The sequence below is a fragment of the Polistes canadensis genome, unplaced genomic scaffold (genome assembly GCF_001313835.1).
Source record: "Polistes canadensis isolate GaletaPanama2010 unplaced genomic scaffold, ASM131383v1 scaffold_141, whole genome shotgun sequence".
NCBI classification, from domain to species: domain Eukaryota; kingdom Metazoa; phylum Arthropoda; class Insecta; order Hymenoptera; family Vespidae; genus Polistes; species Polistes canadensis.
The window spans coordinates 224,261-239,804 of NW_014569688.1; the positions used below are offsets into that span (position 1 = coordinate 224,261).

The 15,544-nt window shown below is 27.2% G+C and overlaps 2 protein-coding genes across 4 annotated transcripts; one reads left to right on the forward strand and one right to left on the reverse strand.

Annotated features, from left to right (window-relative positions):
* Positions 1-1,493: 1,493 nt before the first annotated feature.
* On the reverse strand, positions 1,494-3,802 carry LOC106788496 (hydroxylysine kinase). Its single transcript, XM_014751793.1, has 2 exons — positions 3,511-3,802; positions 1,494-2,661 (listed from the first exon to the last, which is right to left on the reverse strand). Exon 2 carries the CDS (start codon positions 2,648-2,650, stop codon positions 1,568-1,570), a length of 1,083 nt encoding a protein of 360 aa, XP_014607279.1. The 5' UTR covers positions 2,651-2,661; positions 3,511-3,802; the 3' UTR covers positions 1,494-1,567.
* Positions 3,803-4,132: 330 nt separating this feature from the next.
* Positions 4,133-15,194, forward strand: LOC106788500 (ras GTPase-activating-like protein IQGAP1). 3 transcript variants are annotated; one of them, XM_014751812.1, is made up of 15 exons: positions 7,107-7,312; positions 8,251-8,389; positions 8,495-8,729; positions 8,812-8,956; positions 9,023-9,180; positions 9,271-9,405; positions 9,496-9,580; positions 9,664-9,755; positions 9,823-9,985; positions 10,064-12,603; positions 12,679-12,858; positions 12,933-13,062; positions 13,161-13,434; positions 13,510-13,791; positions 13,900-15,194. In XM_014751812.1, exons 2-15 carry the CDS (start codon positions 8,325-8,327, stop codon positions 14,255-14,257), a joined length of 4,842 nt encoding a protein of 1,613 aa, XP_014607298.1. In that variant the 5' UTR covers positions 7,107-7,312; positions 8,251-8,324; the 3' UTR covers positions 14,258-15,194. The 3 variants fall into 3 exon arrangements, 2 of the variants coding, with proteins under 2 accessions (XP_014607298.1, XP_014607297.1); XM_014751811.1 differs by lacking the exon at positions 7,107-7,312 and adding an exon at positions 7,729-7,852; XR_001381902.1 differs by lacking the exons at positions 8,495-8,729; positions 8,812-8,956; positions 9,023-9,180; ... (8 more) ...; positions 13,510-13,791; positions 13,900-15,194 and adding exons at positions 4,133-4,401; positions 4,657-4,712; positions 4,790-4,944; ... (6 more) ...; positions 6,438-6,530; positions 6,604-6,883 and having other exon boundaries at positions 6,952-7,312; positions 8,251-8,331.
* Positions 15,195-15,544: the final 350 nt, after the last annotated feature.

Consider the following 15,544-nt stretch of genomic DNA (forward strand, 5'->3'; position numbering starts at 1 on the left):
AGAGAGAGAGAGAGAGAGAGAGAGAGAGAGAGAGAGAGAGAGAGAGAGAAAGAAAACAAAAAATCATTCTCGATAATTAGTGTCGCACCATCTCTTTCTGATTAGAAGGCTCCCCTCCCCTTAAAAATATACCAGGACGATATATATATATAAATATATATGTTACTTCAAATATTAATAATAATAATAATAATAATAATAATGATATAATAATAATGAATTATAATAAAATAAAAGATTCTTTTCAAATTATTACATGTATATATCGTTGGAGACTTTGTACGAAGTCGCTTACGCGCTTTCATTTTTGATCATTTGAATTATTATTATTGTTATAATAATAAAAAAGAAAAGCAAAATGATGGATAAATAAATATTGTAAACGAATTTTCGAAAGAATAACGGCTGAGAGTGTGTATTCGCCAAAATGAGCTGACTTAAAATACATAGACACATATATATATATATATATACATAAAACAAGTGTGTGAAATTTAAATATAAATAAATAAAGTTTGAAGTATATTTAAAAAATATACGAAAATAAAAGCTACGAGGAGAAAAAGAAGAAGAAGAAGAACGAACGAACGAACGAACGAAGATTAAAAAGAAAAAGAAATAAAAGAGAGAAAATAAATTTGTATTACAAGCTACGCGTACGTAAACTAATTAAAGTACACGCAAATACGAGAGACAAGAAGATATACGAATAGGGTGACTTTAGCATAAACATAAAAGAAGTAAGCAAAAGAAGAAAGAAAGAAAGAAAGAAAGAACGAATGTGAAAGAGAAAGGAAGAAAAAAAATTCGAAAAAAGAATTAATGCGCGGATAAAAGCATACCAGAAGCGAGTGCGCACCGCTTCACCAACACATACATAGATACAAAAACATACTTACTACATAAACATACATGCATATGCATGTTTGTACACCCAGCAACGAGAAGAGAACTCGAAAGGGACTGAAGGCCTTTGCTACTCGGTGTACTGCATATGTATTGTCGGTATATTTCCATAAATTATTTCATTGAAATTAAATCCCTCTTTTCTTGGTAATATCTCAGTCCTAAGTTTCACTATATATTCATATGTATATTCATCTATTACATAAGTCATTTATTTATGATGAACAACTATTGCTACAACAACTGCAAATTCGTTTCATGATAAATGTAATCATGATTTTGTAAATATTAATCAATTGATTGAAAAAATATCTCTTAGTATTATTATTATAGTTATGGATGATGATGATGATGATGATGATGATTACGACAATTATTATTATTAATATTATTATTAATATTATTACTATTATTATTATTATTATTATTACTATTATTACTGATTGAGAAAAAGCATTATTATTGTTCATTCTATTTCTATGTAAATATGTAATTGCCTAATGCGAATAAAACCAGAGGATATATCACTGCATAAATCACAATTTGATTGTTCCCAGACATACAAATGTTCTTACACATAATGATTATTGCATAATTAATATTATTTATTGCTCGTTTAATTGACATATCATTCACATACAAAAAAGAAAAAGCTATTGATTTAATTTGAATATGAAAGATCCCAAATATTGAATATTTCATCTTCGGTCATAGGCCAGAGTTTTTTCAACAATGTCCAGCCAGTTTTTTGAGTGGTAAGAAGATATTTATTCTTAGAATCGTTTAAATAAGAATAAGCACCCATCACAAGACTCTGGCAGATCCTAGCACAAACACTGACCTTGAGAATCTTCTTCTCCAAAATCGTTAATTTTCTAATACTTTGATACCCCTTGATCACGTGTTTGCATTCAGCAATGTCTTTACTTTCGAGTAACATATAACAAATAGCTATAGCAAGTTCGAATATGAGACATGTTTTTTGCACATCACCGAAATCGATGATCGCAACAATGTCGGTCCCATCGTCGTTAATTAAAATATTTTGTTCGTTCAAATCACCGTGTATCATGCCTTGTTCGAGAATCGGTACAAATTTGAGGACATCATTTTCAAAAGTACGAATTACTGCGCTAGCCAATTCTCTTTGAGTTTCATCCGGCACAGCGAATACAAATGAGTGAAGTTTCGACATCGATATCAACATCCACATACTTCTGTGATGTTCATAAGCTGGATGATGAAATTTGGAGAGTCTTGTGTCCAGATCGGCTGCTAAATGTCCAACTTTAAACAGCAATTCCTTGTTCAAATACTTCACACGATTCAATAGTTGACCTGGTTGATATACGAGTAATCTTATCACGTAACTTTCCTCGGAATTGTTAATCTTCTCCGAAGAATAATATGCACCAGTTAAATTTTTAACAGGAATTGGACATTTGAAATAACCCTTCAAAAATATCAACATTTCAGTTTGCGCTTCTATCACTTGGGTATTCCGGGAATCCAATAAATTTATGATTTTGAAAACATATCCGTGTTCACTGATTTCTGATATATAAGGATTATTATGTGATTTTGTACAATGTACGTGATAATTTCTATCGTCGTAACCATTCAATTCTTTGATGTCCGTCACTGTAATACCATAAATCTTGAATAATAGATCGATGGCTGTTTTTTCGCTCATATTTGGACGTATACGTTGGCCAGGTAATAACAACGTGTTAGTTTTCTCCATTTTGTTTGATCCTGTTATCAAATGAATATAATCTGTGATATTAAACAATTTTTATGTATTTAAATTGTAAATATTTCGGTTATTTATGGCCTTATGGAAAAAGTAGACTATTTGAAAAATGATAAGATATGATTCTGTTTTAAAGATCATTTATTTGTAAATATTGAAGAGTAATATTTGTTTAAGCGGAATATGTTTTTTAATACATTAATGTATGCAACACAAATTCTCTATAAAAAAAAAAAAGTCAAAAAAGTTATAAATTATGGAGATATTTAAGTGTTTCGATTTAAATGATACACTCTATATATTTATATATTGCTGAAAAAAAGTACTGTCACAGATTACATTTGCTTATAAAATTCAGTGGAAAAAGAAATTTGTAAAAAGTACAATTATTTTAGGTGCAAATATTTTTTTTATCTATTAATTAATCTTATCTATTATTAATTTTATCTTATATATTAATTATCTCCATAATTGGTAGATCTAAAAGACGTAATTTATAAAAATCAATTAAATAAAAATTCGTACACCTTTTATAAATTTTTGCCATTATAGAAAAATTAAATCAGTACCAATACTTTTATTCGTCACTATATAAATATATACGTATGCGCAATCTTTATGTCAAGTATAATAGATCGATGAGCATCCAATGAAAAATCAATCGGTTTATGCTTTTATCACTTCGTAAGAAAACATTGAAAGATAAAGGGTTGATGAACTCTTTTCACAAGTATCAATGCATAAAACAATTATAGTATCAAGAGTTACTATATCTATAGTTAAATATTAAACAAATTCTTTTCTTATTAAGAAAAAACATTAATTTTATATAAAAACCAATTAGAACGCACCTCGTATTCCACAAATATCGATATTATTTAACAACAAATCACTAGGAAATCGGTAATATTCGTGTTAAAAATATAAATATATATGAACGATATAGTCAATACGACGTCTTCATTCTTGAAAGGGAAGAAGTCGTTTAAAAAGTTAAACGACAATCGTCTCCGACGCGGATGTAATTCATACTGTGTAACATTGTCAGTCAACAAGAAAACGAGAGGGTACTACAAACCATGTCGACAACTTCTACTCACATATCACTTAATCATACGACTTACTTCCCAAACCTATAGAATAATTTTTTTCAGTCGAGAATATAAACAAAAATTTCCAACGTTTTATTGTCTTTAGCTGATAAAATTGTGAATAAGAATACTAAAAATAGAAAAAGAAAAAAATTAATAATTTAAAATCTTTGCTACAATTATGTTAATTATTTTGATTGTTAAATCAAATATTACTTTGATGTATTAACTTATAAAATATTTTTTTCAACCATATTGATATAATTTATTTAAACGTATTTGATTATTACTGCGTATTTACTCTTACGACTCTGCACATAATTTGATTTTAATTCGATTGACAGTATTGCGCATGCTCAATAAATTGCATGTTACATTCAAAGTCACGAAAGTTTACCGCCCGAATCTTTCATTTCCGTTAGTTCCTAACCTATATCAATGGATTCATTATCGTGCACTTAGAATTATTATTTATTAGAAAAAAATATTTATATGTATATTTGTGTGTGTGTGTGTGTGTATATAAGAGAAGACAACAAGATATATTTGCAATAAATTTCTTATCGTCTTTAAGGTTTTTATAGATTTTCAAAATGCCGACCATAGCCGTCAAACGAGATTTATTATTTAAAGCGCTTGGAAAAACATATTGTAAGAAAATTATTATGATTGTCCTTATCTCTTTTATATGATTTTTCTTTAATTAAGTACTTATTTAAAAATCATATGGCGGACATTTAAATATTAATTCATTTAAATATTATTTAAATATTATTTCATAACAAATATTTAAGTTAAGTAATTGTTGAAAATTTTGCATCATTCGATTTCATGCATTGTAATTGCATGAGGATTAAATAATTCATCTTTTAATTTTAATTAAGCAGTGTGATTATTTAATTGCAGCCGAAGAAGAATTTCAAAATGTATGCTTCGAGTTTGGTTTGGAATTAGATGATGTGGTGAGAATTTCAACTCGCTGTTAATCTATATAAAACTTTAAGGAACACATTTTTTTGTATGCATTGTTTCTTTTTAGACTACAGAAAAACAAATGATAGCGAAGGAACAAGGTTCTGAGCAAAGTATTGGTGCATCGGAAGAAATTATTTATAAAATTGATATTCCAGCTAACAGATATGATTTATTATCCTTAGAAGGTCTTGTAACAGGATTACTAGTATTCTTAAATAAGTAAGTACAAATTCATAAGATTTGTTGGGATTGGTCTCAAATCAAATAAAAAGAAAGAATATCTTTATTCCTTTTGTAGGAGTCATGTACCACGCTACAAATCAATAAAACCAACAGCACCGGAAGAAATTGTAATGAAAAAAGAAGTGAGTATATAAACTATTAAAAATCACTAATAATGAATAAAATAAAAAATTCTATAGTTATATTAAAATATTCTAGTGTTTACAAGTGAGAGAACATTTAGTCGCTGCCATTTTACGTGGCATTACTTTTACACAAGATTCTTATAACAGTTTCATTGATCTTCAAGACAAATTACATCAAACTATAGGAAGAAAACGAAGTATTGTATCGATTGGTACACATGATTTAGATACTATTAAAGGACCATTTATATATGATGCGAAACCACCAAATTCTATTCGCTTTAAACCACTTAATCAAACGAAAGAATATACAGGGACGGAAATAATGGAGTTGTATGCGGTGAATATCTTTTGGTAAAAGAAAAGAAAGAGAAAAGGAATTAAGAATTATTATAAAATATTCTTATTTTTGTAGCATCATGTGCAACTAAAACAGTATTTACCAATTATAAAAGACAGTCCTGTATATCCTATAATATATGATAGTAATGGTGTTGTATTATCATTGCCACCCATAATTAATGGAGATCATTCGAAAATCACTCTTAATACTAAAAATGTATTTATTGAATGCACTGCAACTGACCTTAATAAGGTATATACATATGTTTGATCTGATACAATATAATATAAAACGTTTAAATAAAAGTTAATAAATATTTCAGGCAAAGATTACAGTAGATACTATAGTTTGCGCTTTCAGTATATACTGCGCAAAGAAGTATACAGTGGAAAGTGTAAAAGTAGTTTATCCAGATAATAAAATATATTATCATCCAGAGATGAGCTATCGTACAGAAGAAATAAATAGCGAAAAAGCAATAAATTATATTGGAATCAAGTAAGTTTAATTAAATTGTATGATTATTAATTACTCTACTATATTATAATAATATAATTTAGAAAATCTCCAGAAGAGATAGCAAAATTACTTTCAAAAATGTCGTTAGAAGCAATGGTAAAAGAAAACGATAATATTGTTATCAATATACCTCCAACGAGAAGAGATGTTTTACATCCGTGCGATATTTACGAAGATATAGCCATTGCTTATGGATATAATAACATAGAAAAAACATTTCCACAATTAAATACTATTGCTGTAGAAGTAAGTAATACACAAAGTAATAAATGTTGATCGTTAACTTAACAAAAAGATATTTTATGTATAAAAATATATTTTCTAATTTAAGTTCCCACTCAATAAATTATCGGATCAATTGCGTGAAGAATTAGCACGTGCAAGTTTCACTGAAACGTTAACATTTTCATTGGTAAGGTAAATGTAGAAAAACTATCATAGATGATTAAAAATAGAAAAAATTATAATTAAAAATATTACAGTGTTCAAGGGATGATATTTCAGAAAAATTGGGTTATAAAATAGAGAATGTACCAGCCGTTCATGTAACTAATCCAAAAACCTTAGAGTTTCAGGTAAAATAGTTTTAATCATGCATACGAGCAAATAAATATTTTGTTGTTGTATCTATCATTTGTTGTTATATAGGTTGCACGTACAACTTTATTACCAGGATTATTGAAAACTATAGCCGGAAATAAAAAGATGCCATTACCTTTAAAATTATTTGAAATTTCTGATGTTGTTTTACTCGATACTACAGCAGATGTTGATGCACGTAACAAAAGATATTTGTGTGCAGTGTATTATAATAAAATTGGAGGTTTTGAGATAATCCATGGTTTACTGGATAGAATTATGCAAGTACTAGAAGTACCGCAAAGCACAGATAAAAAAGATACTGGATATTATTTGCGTGCAGCAGATGGTAAAACTAACTTTTTGTAATTAATCTCTTATTTAAAAATATCTTTAATGTAATACATCTACTTACAGATCCAACTTTTTTTCCACAAAGATATGGAGAAGTAATATATAACAACAAAGTTATCGGCAAAATAGGAATTTTACATCCAGATGTACTTACTAAATTTGAGTTAAATTTACCATGCTCTGCATTGGAGATTGACATTGAACCATTTCTATGAAATGTTAAATAATGCCTGTACTTATAAACAGTACATATACAACAAATAAAACGAAACAAAAATGACAAAGTAATTTACATACTTGATACTAATCAATACTGTTTTGTACTTTCACTGTGATCTGCAATTAACTCCAACAATAAAATGCGTTTTCAAACACTTTAAACTAATGCGACTGTCTCCATACAAACAAACATAACCTTGAAAAAGTACGTATAAAAGTAAATAACTACATAGTTTCATCGTAGATTATTCACTTAATTTGATATTGTAAACAATTTCATACATTATAAATATTATTTCATAATAATAATATAAGTTATTAAAAATAGTTAATTGAATTTTTCTGATTATATTTTACTCAATATTCAATTTGATAGGCTTAAGCTGGATAAACTATTTGACATCTTTCATAAATATGTTTTTTCTTTAACATATTACAAACGACTGAATTGAAATGATTACAAATTTTTTTTCATATTAGTATGAAAATAAAAAATATTATTTATTTATATAAAAAAAAAATATTACCATGGAAAAAGACTAAATTTGGAAATATTTATTTAGTAAAACATAACAGTTGGTAGACCTAGTTTGGTAGAATATCCGGTGATATTTTGAATATTGATTAATTTAACGTATACCTCAAAATAATTGGTGTGCTTTCTTCGTGATTTTATATATATAATATTGTTTGTAGTTTAAAAACATGATTAATGCTTCTCATAACTCAATTAATTGTGAAAAGGGTAAGCTGATTGACAAATGAATATATTCTTCCATTTTATTTTTAATTAAAATATTTTATAACAATTGCTTGTACGTAATGTTGCTGTGTATTTGTAGGTAATAACACAGGTATTATGATTTTTTATAATATTAAATAATACTAATTCTTTTTACCTTTTTATTAATGTTTATAATTTTATTTTAATGTTTATTTATATCTGAAGTAATAACAATAAAATTATTACAATAATAGTAAATATTTAGTTCAATTTGTGAAAGTAACAAGCAGGTTGTTAATAGTTTGATTTAATATACACACAAATATTACTATTATTATTGTGTCATAATGTATATATATACATAATAAAATATATTAGAAATAAATATTATAAAAATATATATTATTATATACAAATAGATAAATCCATCATTCAAGATAAATCACTCAAAGAAATTATTGAAGGAAATGAAGTTCGCAAAACAGCTGAAGAAATGGATGAACAAAGAGAAAAGACACTTGCTTATGAATACCTTTGTCATTTAGAGGAAGCAAAAAAGTAATTTATTATTATACCCATTTAAATTAACATATTATGCATATAATTAAGGATTTATAAAAAATTGTAATGCTGTTAAAATTAAATTTTATTTTTTTTTTTTAGATGGATAGAAGCATGTATAAAAGAAAATCTTCCTCCAACAACAGAATTAGAAGAAAATTTAAGAAATGGGGTTTATTTGGCTAAATTAGGTCATTTCATAGCTCCAGAAATTTGTCCTTCACAAAAAATTTATGATTCCGATCAGCAAAAATATCAACTTAATGGATTACAGTTTAGACATACCGATAATATTAATTATTTTTTACAATGTCTTCAGTCGATGGAGTTACCTTTTGTATGTAAACGTTTGTATTTATAAATGTTGAACGTTTAATATAAAACAAATGAGTGTATTTATATTATTTATATTTTTCCAGACATTCCAACCTGAAACGACAGACATATACGACAAGAAGAATATGCCACGTTTAATATATTGTATACATGCGCTTAGTACACATTTATTTAAACTAGGAAAAGCACCTAAAATTCAAGACTTGTATGGAAAAATTAACTTTACAGGTAAATAGGTTCTTCTCTTGTAATTTTCTGCAATGGAAATATTTTAATCGCATATCAATTTTACAGATGAAGAAATTGATGTTGTCAGTAAAGAATTACGCAAATATGGTATTCAAATGCCACCATTTCAAAAAATTGGTGGCCTATTAACTAATAGTATAGCTGTAGATGAAGCTGCACTTCATGCAGCAGTAATAGCTATAAACGAAGCTGTTACTGAAGAGGTAAGATTAAAAATTATCATATAAGTGTATTTGACTTTTAAGCGAATTAATTTTTTTATTTATTATTAAATTGTGAATATATAATTTAAGAATCAAATGTTGATGATAACTGTTTTACAAGACGAGGCAGCACAGTTAAATAACATTTATCCTAAGTATGCTTTATGTTATATTGAAGCTTTGAAGAACGCAAAAAATAGTAAAATACAAGCTGCGCTTAATAGAGTAAGTTATATTTCAAAATATTTTAGATACTAATAAACTTACAATATTGAAGTAATTATAAAATTTATATTATATTATATTTTTGTATAGTCTTTGAATGACAGTTATGTAAAAGATGCATATGATAAACTATTAACTCAGGCAGAAATCCAGGGTCATATCAATCATGTGAATGGTATGCTTACAATTTGTTTAGGTATATTTGTATATATAATATGATATGATATAAACTAATGATCATTGAATTGTTGTAAATAGTTCAACAAGCAGGGGAATATATTATTGAATGTATTGAAACTAATAATGACAAACTAATCAAAGCCTTAAAAGCACCGGCATTACATTTACAGGTAAGTTGCAGAAATGTTTTTTATTCAGATTATTAAAATATTTAGTTTTTTAAAATTTATTTTTTAGAATATCATATCTACCAATATAGAAGTTTATATAGAAAAAATATCGAAATTAATAAAAAGTCCCGAATGGAAAAAAAATTATCTTGAAATGAATCATCATTGGCAGTATTTACTTCAAAATACTATTGACTCAGTGAATGATGAATTACTTAAATTTCAAAAACGTTAGTACCTTCCACTGATATTTATTTAAATAAATATTAGAAAAATATATACACGTTATATTTAATTTTATATTTCAGGCAAGGAAGCTTTAAGATTTTTAAATGATACTTTACTGGATGGTGGAGTAACCGAATTTTATAAGGCTTTAAAAAATCCATATCTTAAATTAACCAATGTAGATAAATTTGCCCTGCCATTATATTATGAAGAAATGAAAATTGATCTTATGGAATGTGGGACTGACCTTACATACAATGATATAGTTGTTAGTATTAAAGTATTGACAGCGATAGCAGCAATTTCTAAAGCAGTGGATGAAGGAGATGCATATGCAGTTTACGACGCTCTCAAAAATCCGGATGCGCACGTTATGAACTTAATTGAAGAACATAAAATGAAATATTTTTGTGCATTAGAATCAGCACGCTTTCGAAAACTGTCCAAACGCCGCATATTATGTAATATATTAACGTATAATGATATACGAGACTGCATCGAAATTTCCAATGAACAGTATAAACAAGGTAACGAAGTAATGCAAACTTTAACAAAATTGAATGTAGCCTTGGCTGATAATAATCCATATGCTGTAACTGAAGCTTTCGCTAAATTACAATTATTGTTATTCTGGAAGTTAACTTCTATGGATCCTACATTTGTTTACAAATCGCTGAAAAATATTGCTTCGAATAAAAAGACTTATCGTCGTGACTTATATTTGTCAGAGGTGGAGGAGGCAATGATAAATATCGATGTAACAGACACGATGATTGAAATTTCAATCGAAGTGCATGCTAAAATTAATGATTGTATAGATCAGGGTAATCTTAATGATTTTATGCGACAGAGTATAATAAAGGCATGGGTAGCACTAGATTCAAATGAAATTAAACAGGAAAAGTTTAATATATTTTGTAATTTAAGAAAATTAAAGCTTGAAAAATATCATTGCCCGTTTGTTACATTCATCGATAATTCAGATATCGAATCATACTTGAATATAAAAGAACGTACAGTCACATGGGATTTACCTGAAGATTTATCAGAAACTCATTACGTCACTGAGGATGATGTTAATTATATAATAACATATTATCCGATGGAAGATCTGCATAAATACTTAATAATTAAAAAATGTACGATTATTAGTATGCAAGCTCGAATTCGAGGATATTTATTACGTAAGAAATATAAATTAAATTATTTTAATAACAATAAAATAATAAAAATACAAGCATGGTGGAGAGGTATATTGCAACGGAAACGTTATATTGCATTACTCAATCAAATACATGCAAAAAATGATTTATTCTCTTATCAAAATAATACCACTAAATTAATGGAGACCAAATCTATTGATGTGCTAGACATATATCGAGATTATGAACCACAAATCATAAAGATCCAGGCCCTTTGGCGTGGACGAGCAGCTAGAAGAGCTTTCAATTCTTTATTACATATGGAAAAACCGCCATTTCCTGTGGTCAGGCATTTTTCTGCAATTTTAAATTTCAACGCCCAAGATTACGACAAGGATTTACAACTACAGCATCTAAAACACGAAGTCGTTCAAATTATAAGACACAATCAGAACTTGTCGCAACAATTAGACAGTATGGATATTAAAATTGGTTTATTGATTCAAAATAGAATAACTTTGCAGGATGTAGTTACGCATGGTAAAAGTTTGGAAAATCTTGCGAAACAGAGAAATAATAAGGATAATAAAAGTTTTGGAATATCGGATAATTTGTCAACACAAAAAGGATTGAAATCGTTGACTAAGGAAGGCCGTAAAAAACTCGAAGGTTATCAACATTTATTTTACACGTTACAAACTAATCCGTCATATTTATCCAAATTATTATTTTTATTGCCGCAAAGTAAAACAAACAAATTTTTACAAAATGTAATTTTGACGTTATTCAACTTCGGATCAAATATCAGAGAAGAATATTTGTTATTGAAGCTTTTTGGCAGTGCGTTACAAGAAGAAATAAGATGTAAATTTCAAAAACCGTCTGAAGTTGTTACTGGAGATCCGTTGGTATTAAAATTAGTAGTGAATTATGCCCGACAATTAAATGGTCAACGAGCATTAAGACAAATAGTTGGACCCTTAATAGAAAATATTATATCTGACAAGACTCTGGCGATAGAAACAAATCCTGTGGATGCTTACAAATGTTGGAGAAATCAATTGGAAATGGAAACTGGTGAAACTCAAAATCTTCCATATATCGTATCTCATGAAGAAGCATTAACTTACGAACACGTAAGAAAAAGATTGAACGACAGTGTTAATGTGCTAAAAAAAACTGCATTAGAATTTTTAACAAAAATAACCGAATCCCGTAATTTAATACCTTATGGAATGTTGTACGTAGCCAAAGTATTAAACGATACGTTAAGAGAAAAATTTCCAAATAGTCCAGAAAAAGATATCTTAAAAGTAGTTGGAAATTTAATTTATTATCAATTTATAAATGCTGCTATTGTAGCACCAGATGCTTTTGATATTATTACTTTACCAGTTGATAGAACGCTATTGAACGATCAAAGAAGAAATTTAGCTTGCATAGCCAAAATATTACAATTTGCTGCTTCCAAAAAAGGAGTAAATATCTTTTAATAAATTAATATAATATAAATCATTTTTTTATTTGCAAACTACACATATTAAATGTTTCAGTTTGGTGAAGAAGCTACGCACTTGAATTGTTTGAATCCATTTATTATCGAGTGTCACGAAAAATTTAAAACATTTTTCCGATATTGTTGCCAAATAGAAGACCTAGAAGAACATTTTAATATTCACGAATACACAGAAGCTACGCTCATACATAAACCAGAAATTTATATTTCTTTACAGGCAAGTATTAAATAAATAAATAAATAAATAATTAAAAAAATATTAAAATATAATAACAATAATATGTGTTACAGGAAATTTGTGATACACATTGTCTAATGTTAAAATATCAAGATCAAATAGCACCTGACCCATTAGATCCGCTTCATGATTTACTAGAAGATTTAGAATCTGCGCCAACCGTAGCATCGTTGTTAGGAATATGTAAGAATACTGTAATGAATGAATTAAAAAAAAAAGAAAAACATTTAAAGAATTTATTTATATTTAAATAAATTCAATATTTTTGAAATGATTTTTAGCTGATCCGATGTGCGAAGGAAATTTGGCGAGACTCGGCAAAACAGAAGTTTGTTTAGTGCTTACAAATAAATTTCAGATTCCAGAAGATGAAGATACGAATTTAAGTAAATTATTTATTAAAACCAAAGAGCTTTTGGTTTCTGTACTTCAATTTTTAAAGGGTCCGACATTAGTCGATGCTTTAGCAATTACATCTTCTCCTATAGACAACAAAATATTGAACACTTCAAAATACAGTGCTATGTCACCTATGTTGAATATAAGTCATAAAAGGTAATAATTTTTGTTTGTTTATTTTATGATTATTTCTCAATGAAATAAAATAAATTTTTTCTTTTTTATTAATAGCTCATCATTGAATGATTGCAAGTTTCAATTATCAGTATATCTAAATAAATTACGGCTTGGAGGATGGGTCAGTAAGGAAGATGGTTATCAAAATATTATAACAGCAGTTGCAAAAGATCTTTGTAATAAGGGAAAATATAGAATCATAAGAAATAACGAACTTAAAACTTTACAAATGACTAAACAGAGTTTAGAAGAAAAAACCAGATATTATCAAGAACAAGTCGAATATTACAATAAATATATACAAAAGTGTTTGGAAAATTTACATACTGGAAAAGGGTAGATACATATATTACATATAAATATAAATATATTTATATCGTCACAATATATTAATAGCTGGATTTTTATTAAAGTTAAAATGTTAGAAAGTAATTAATGTTGCAGATCCATTCGAGCATTACATATGGCACAAAAGGATCATAGGAAATTGAAATCTAAAATGACATTAAAGTATTCAGCTGCGAAATTGCAAGAGAAAGGTGTACTCTTAGAAGTAGATGGTCTTCCACTTTCTCAATGGAAAAACGTTCTTTTTGAGATAAGTCCTACAGAACATAATGGCCTTTTTATTGTACATTGCAAATTTATGGGAGTAAACATGGAAAAGGTAAACATCGATATTCAAAAATTACTTGAATTACAATACGAAGGTTCGCCGATAATGGATATGTTCGGAAAAGCCAAAATCAATGTCAATTTACTTTTGTATTTGTTGAATAAGAAATTTTATGGTAAAATCTAGAAAGTTTGGATAAACAAAATGTAATGAAGTAAGTGATTTTATAATTTGACGCATTGTTCTTTTTCTTTTTTATAAAAATTACATGCTATATATAAATTATAAAAAAAAGAAACAAATGAGATCAATTTTATACATATTTTTTAATTAAATATTAACATCATTTATTTTTAATTTAATTGTAAGAATAATCAAACTACTGCCATGTAAAACTAATTCAACGCGTTCTTTCTTTTCTACTCATTAACAAACTCTTTATTAATATGAGGAATTATATTTATTCTATTATAACTTTTATACTTTTTCTATTCAAAATACATACGCACGCTTACTCATGTCCGATTATATACCTGTTAACACAGTTATATAACCTGTGTTATGAAGGTGTATATATCTACAGGTCTACTACCTTCGTACCGTGATACCACCCACATACATGATAAATTATCTCTTATAATAATATATATAAGTGTATATACGCAACACTCAACAGTAATAAATTAAACAGCCCCTGTACATAATTAAGAGATGAAAACATTTTTGTATTATGTCAAAAATTTTTTTTTTTATAATAAATAATTTATGATGAAAGCAAAATGATAATGTAATGATATAAACTATAAGTTTTTATAAATCAATGCAGATATATATACAAATTTCTCCTAGAGATATGATTAATAAGTGAACAGGTTTAATGATTAATAAAACAATTTAATGAAATAAACAGAAATATCAATTATAATAATTAATATATTAAAATATATTGTTTTTAATGGAAATTACACAATACTTTAAGTGGAAAAAATTAAGTAAATACTAATATAATTACTGGTCTTAATCATCTTGGCAAATTTTAATTGTAATTCGTTTAAAAACATTGTTTTATTATGGCGTTTTTCGAGTAGTATTTCTGAATTCAATAAACTCCATAAATTTTGTATAAAATTAAGGTCTGTTCTTTACGATGACTATTCAAAAACCTCTATCACCACAAAAAAGTTGACATAGAACCGCAACAGCAGAAAAAAATGAAAAATGAAAATATTTACCTATTGTTTATACATTATGAACGATTAACTTATTTCTTTTCACTACCCTATAGGTAGTTACTTTGGAAATCACTTTTAAATATATCCCATGCAGGTATATATACCAATTTTACTTTCATTTTTTTCCAAGTGTGCTTGCGCCTTGAATTTGTGGTTGCTTATGTGTATAACATATCTTCCACTCATGACGTCGCCATTTCATAATTATTCAAAGTGTAATAATTATTTTCAACTAATTAAC

Bases quoted from the DNA above. Each gene is read 5' to 3' on its own strand.
- LOC106788496 (XM_014751793.1), bottom strand. From the start codon at position 2,650: ATGGAGAAAACTAACACGTTGTTATTACCTGGCCAACGTATACGTCCA.
- LOC106788500 (XM_014751811.1), top strand. From the start codon at position 7,813: ATGATTAATGCTTCTCATAACTCAATTAATTGTGAAAAGG. The intron at 9,581-9,663 runs GTATGCTTACAA...TGTTGTAAATAG, and splicing joins TCATATCAATCATGTGAATG to TTCAACAAGCAGGGGAATAT. The intron at 12,859-12,932 runs GCAAGTATTAAA...TATGTGTTACAG, and splicing joins AAATTTATATTTCTTTACAG to GAAATTTGTGATACACATTG.